This window comes from Dermacentor andersoni, chromosome 3 (assembly GCF_023375885.2).
Source record: "Dermacentor andersoni chromosome 3, qqDerAnde1_hic_scaffold, whole genome shotgun sequence".
Taxonomy (NCBI): Eukaryota; Metazoa; Arthropoda; class Arachnida; order Ixodida; family Ixodidae; genus Dermacentor; species Dermacentor andersoni.
The window spans coordinates 167,762,928-167,768,692 of record NC_092816.1 but is presented as its reverse complement, the minus strand read 5'-3'; the positions used below and the strand labels follow the sequence as shown (position 1 = coordinate 167,768,692).

The following is a 5,765-nucleotide window of genomic DNA, read 5'->3' as shown; positions in this document are numbered from 1 at the left end:
AACAAGTCCAGAGAGATTCTCGTACTGTTTCTTGTCACTAACTTCGGGCAACAGCTCGCCGCTGGCCATTTTCGTGACCTTGTAGCCGGGACCTAGTTTCTCAGTAAGAGACTTTGCGACAACAAATGGTGATAGGGTTCGAGCTGTTTTATCAGGGTTTCCACAACTTAAGACATGGTACTTTGGATAAATTTCTTTGGTCTGGCCAAAAGTTTCAGGGAGTCATCGGTGCGCCCTCTCTTGGAAAGAGGGCGATCAGGGAGTCGGGGGAATGATAAAAAAGCCATCAAAATAAATATCACTTCGGTAGCTATGCCAGCCGCCCACCAACGAGCCCAACAAGGGGACGCTACAAAGCCCAAAAGCTACGAAGACGCCAGCTGTACATAGTCACTATAACCCAATATACGATACCCAAGGTTGGATAACTACACCAGGCTAACCCTCGCCACCTGGAAGTCTGGAAGTAAGAAGAAGCGAAGAGAAGACAGGAAAGATTGAAAGTGAGAGAGAAAGACGAAGATTGAAGAGAAGGACAGGAAAAGGTGACTGCCGATTTCCTCCAGGTGGGTCAGCCTGGAGGTGCCGTCTATGTGAAGCCGAGGCCGAAGAGGTGTGTTGCCTCCGCCGGGGGGCCTTAAAGGTCCAAACACCCAGCATCGGCTCAACCGCCAGGATCCCCTTTTCCCCAGACACGGTTAAGCCGCGCACGGCTACACGCGGGAGGGTCCAACCCTCGTGTGCTCGGGTACGTGGTGTCGCAACACACCAAACGCCTGCTGACGCAGACGCCCCTGGGGGGGGGGGGGGATCTTTATTTAAAGCGCTCAAATAAAATGTCAGTAACTTCATGTCAGTACTTAGGTTTCAGTGCTGTTCTACATACATGTTAAAGAGAGCCGGCAGTTGGTCGTGTCTGTATACATACATGGCAGAAGACACGCACAACATTACACAGGTGAAGACGGTGCATATCTTTTCTTTTTCGGTCCATGTGAAGCTGAACTGTTCGCCAGCCACACTTACAGGTAACCGGTGACTGGTAAAACATTTTCCTGTGGTCCACTTGAAACCTCAAATAGACGCTATTTCTACATTGTTCTTAAATGTGAGACCACTGCACAAATCTCATGAAAGCATTGCCAGACAGGTACACGTGACATATATGCCCAAAACCAGATTTTCTTTATTATATCATAGGATCGCTTTGTTGATTAATAAATGTCAGAAAAACAATTCACATGTAGAATCCTCCAGTGACCTCAAGAGTAGCTCCCGTGATGAAGGAGCTCACAGCCGGCGACCAGAGAAACTTGATGGCTTCGGCTATCTCCCATGGCTGGGCGGTCTTCCTGAGCGGTGTGCTCGATAGGACTTTAGCCTTTAGGGTTGCACCTATGTTAGCCATAAGAGGAGTTTCCACCCATCCAGGCATCACTGCGTTGCAGCGGATGCCGTGCTCCGCAAGTTCCGACGCCGCAGACTTGGTCAGTGCAACGACGCCGGCCTTAGCGGCGGCGTACGCGGCTGCTGACGCAGAGCAGCACTTCGCCGTAATGCTGGATATGTTCACGATGGCTGCTCCCCCTCGCGGAAGTGGCGTCCCAGCTCGGCACATATCACGGCCAGCAGCACGATTCACCAGGAATGTACCCTACAAAAACAAAGGTGAGACTGCAGATGATTTTGCCGCATCACAATTTGCCACGCACGTATTTTTAGAACTACCATACGCTCATGACGGTAATTCTGGCTCTGAATACAACCAAACAACTTGATGATCAACTTGACCAGAGCAGCGTCGTCGATAAAGCACACTTGCGTGCCCGAGTTCCTTATCAGCTATCGCCAAGAAACAATGTGCTCGGCGGCAGCGGGTGTTGCTACTCATGTGGTTTTCAACTACGTAAAGCTCAAGTACAGATCAATAAACAATTCAGTATTGGTGTCGCTACTGTGTTGCGCCACTTTAACCACCACCACCACCAATGAAGCAGCAGCTGCAGCGTTAGTAGTAGTGGAAGTAGTAGTCGTGGTAGTAGTAGTGCTTCAACTGGGAACCCTAATAGTGTTGCTTACACCATGTGTTGCAGAATCTGTATGTATTCGCTATGTTTAGCAACCACAATATTTTTTTTTATTAACTGCTGGTAGTGAGAAATTTTGTCATCCACATAAAGCACAGGTCAGGCATGGAGTAACTGTGAGGTCAGGTTATCAATACACAGAAGAGCCTAGTACAAAGTGGGCTTTGCAGAACAACCGAATTTATAATTTCAACATCAGATTGCGCTGTATCAAAGCAAACGATATGATGCGTTCTCCTAAATAAATCTCAATAAAATGCTTAAGGTATTCCTTTCGTAGTATAACATAATCATTTTCCTTTGAGTTTATCGTGAGGCAATAAATATACGATTTTTCAACATCCATAAAAATTCCTGCTACCAAATAATAATCAACATCAATGAATTCTTGGCTCTTAAACACGAGGTCACGGGATCACATTCCGGCCACAGCGGCCGCATTTCGACGGGGCCTAAATACAAGAACACCCATGTACTTAGATTTAGGTGCACGTTCAAGAACCCCGGAATGTCAAAGTTAATCCAGAGTCCCCCCTCCATCCCCCACCCCTTCAGCGTGCCTCATTATGATAGTGGTTTCGGCACGTAAGGCCGCATAACAAATTTTTTTATTTAATGACTTTATGTATAAAGCCCACGACACTGGTAGGCGGTTATAATGAAAGAAAATATTTCCTAAAGCTGAACTAGCGAGGTGAAAGAAATATGTGGTTTGCTAAGAATAAGTTCACCCGTTTAAGCGTTTTAGCTGTTTTTCAAAGATGAGTTCTAGAATATTGTGTTTTAGAGACTGTGCAAGCACTGGCTCCTCCGCCGGCATTTTTGCCCGTTAATGGATACTGATCAGCAATACTTATTTAATAGGAGGCTTCAACATGGGGCGAACTCCCATTTCTTTATACAAAAATCAATGGACTGAAATTTTTATTGACAACCATTGCACATATTTCAGTAGAATTTGTTGCATTTGAGATAGAAGGTTTAGTTCTACTGACTAGAAAATAAAGTTTCAAGTTAAGGTCTGAATTTTTTTTCACAAATATTCCCTAACTGGTTATGTATAAAAATTGAAAGAAGAATTAAATGGCGGGGTTGTACGTGCCAGAACAACGATCTCATTATGAGGGAGCCGTAGTGAGGGACTACGGAAATTTGGACCGCCAGGGGCTCCTTAACGTGCACCTTGATCAAATTATGCCGGTGTTCTCGCATTTCGCCCTCATCGAAATGGGGCCGCTGTGGCCGGGTTAATTCACAAAAATCGAAGCACAAAGTTTACAAATCCGTATTCTGCACCAAAACAAATGTGGCCGCTCCGTAAAGTGCATCTGTGTCTAAAGCAACTAAAGCGGGTAAATTTGATCTATGAATTTACAGCTTACCTGAAATTTCTGCACCGTTCACGAGCGTTGGCAGCATTCCTACTCACGAAATAGTGGTACATTTTGATGTAACATATAAACATTAATAAGAAAAACTCACTGCCTTTCCACTCTGTGAAAAACGATGGCCAGCGAAGCTGTGTATCCGCGGGTCTGCCTGGTATTCTACTATTTTAGGATCGGCTCACGTGCGGGGAGTGCTTAACGCCTGCTTCGCTTCCGACGCGAGGCGGCCCCGCATTGCACTGTCTACGGAATCGGCCCACGCATGGGGAATGCTTAAGGCCTGCGTCTCCTCAGCCGCAGGTCGGCCCGGCATTGCAATAACTTCGGGATTTTTTTCTACACGCGAACACAATAGTGGGGAAAGTAGCCCTTAACAGCTTCGCTGTAAAAAATCCGAGCGTGCCTAAGCACTTCTCATGAGTTTTGAGCCCGAAAGCATTATTGTCCCCCGCAACGCCGCTGAGGAGTCCTCCGATTTCTGAACTCCTTGCGGGCAAGCGAGCGCGTTGAGGCGCTTGGCACGTTTTGGTTTGGCCTTACCGAGGCGCAGTTAGAACGCAGGCGGGAACTTGCGCAGTCAAGGAAAGCGCGGCTAACACAGGCTTCCGGGAGCGAGAGTGACGTGGCGTCGCGGCGATGCGATCTGCCCTCGCCCAATACCACGGCAACAGACGTCCCCTTTCGGCCGCTCTGCTCCGTCGAGGCCCGAGCCGGCAATCGCGGGCCAATGTGCGCACGATCCCGACGTGGCCTCGCCGCCAATAGGAAGTTTCGCTGCTACAGACGCCACCGCCTTTTCTCCCATTGGTCCATTTGGCAGTTTCGAAAAATTGTAATAAATTCTGCTGTTTTATGTGTTGAAACCATGACTTGTGATTATGGGGCGCACCGTAGTGGAGGACTCGGGAATAATTTCGACCACCCGGAGATTCTTGACAGTGCAGCAAAATCTAAGTATACGGGTACGTATTTGAAATTCACCAGAAAAGCGGTCGCCAAGGCCGTGATCGAGCCTGTGACCTCCAGCTCTGCAGTGCAGTTAGAGTGCAGCCACTAAGCTACCGCGGCGGGTAATACGTCAACTTCATCCGCGCTATGTGTCTAGGTATTATCAGGGGTAGTTTACAGAATGACAATATATTTTTATTCTTTAGTTCCAAGTTCCAAGCATTTACTTGCCTGTGACGTCACGACTGCGCCCTACACCCGCGCAGTACGTCGCTGGGTGGTCTCGCAGGTGGTTGCTAGGCAACGCGAGGCGGTGCGCAGCTGGGCTGTGTTTTATGGTAATGCTACGCGGCGGAACTAAAAGCAAAAACAGCTGCGCTGTTAAAAAGAAAGACGCCTGTGTAAGCTGGCGTTGAATTAGGGTCCGGCGGGCATTGTATTTCAAAAGAAGTGGAAGTACAGATGGAGCATTTGAAAAACTAGGAATAAAAATTTGTGAGAGAAAATAAAACAACTGTGCTTCATTTGAAGATGGCAAGTTGGAAATTAAAGCAATGAGTACCTCTTGTTAACAAATGAAACCTAAATTGACGAAATATAAAGTAAATAAATAATGGAAGGAACAACAGTGTAATTCATCAGAGGCTAATACTACACTAATTGTGCTGAAAAAGGATTGAGAAGTAAGACTTGCGAAAGAAAACCAATTCAGCGTGCGAGAAATACTTAGCCCCGCCTGATCACATGCAATACCGCAGAAATTCGGCGCTGCTCTTTGTATTCCAGCAAGCAGCCAATAACGCACCCTCAAATTCACCCTGATGACGTCATCAAAGAGCTCATCCGTGCACTCGCAGAGTGGTGCCGTGCGCAGTATACCGGCACAGTGGACGACTATGCTCAGCGGCTCGGAGAACGCACTCCTGATGTTGTTGAAGAGCTGCTCCACGGACACCGATTCGCCCACGTCGACAAACATGGCCTGGTGCTTGGCGTCACCTGCAAGAAAGGAATTAGTTATCACGAGCGTGTTATAGATGCGATTGCAGTGCGGTGATAGGGGACGTGCTGGTTATCGTTGCACTTATGAAGGAGCCACGGGAAACTCTCCACCTAATTGGGTTGTCCACTTTCCTTTCGGTCTTCTAACTGCGCTTAACTACATCCTCTGCCAGGCTATATTCCAGTATGTCCGCGTGCTACCTTTACACCTAATTTACATTTCAAAAGCAGCTCATACGTCGAATAATGATGAATCATCAACTGGTACCCATTGCTATATTTATGCTACGAGCGCGTAGCAGAAGAGCTGCAGGTAATATGCACCATTTAGGAATGCGAG

General features: G+C 47.4%; 1 protein-coding gene across 1 annotated transcript; it reads right to left on the bottom strand.

Annotated features, from left to right (window-relative positions):
- Nucleotides 1–1,162: 1,162 nt before the first annotated feature.
- On the bottom strand, nucleotides 1,163–5,418 carry LOC126524179 (estradiol 17-beta-dehydrogenase 8-like). Its single transcript, XM_050172524.2, has 2 exons — nucleotides 5,229–5,418; nucleotides 1,163–1,654 (listed from the first exon to the last, which is right to left on the bottom strand). The coding sequence occupies exons 1-2, from the start codon at nucleotides 5,400–5,402 to the stop codon at nucleotides 1,238–1,240; spliced, it is 591 nt and encodes a 196-aa protein (XP_050028481.2). The 5' UTR covers nucleotides 5,403–5,418; the 3' UTR covers nucleotides 1,163–1,237.
- Nucleotides 5,419–5,765: the final 347 nt, after the last annotated feature.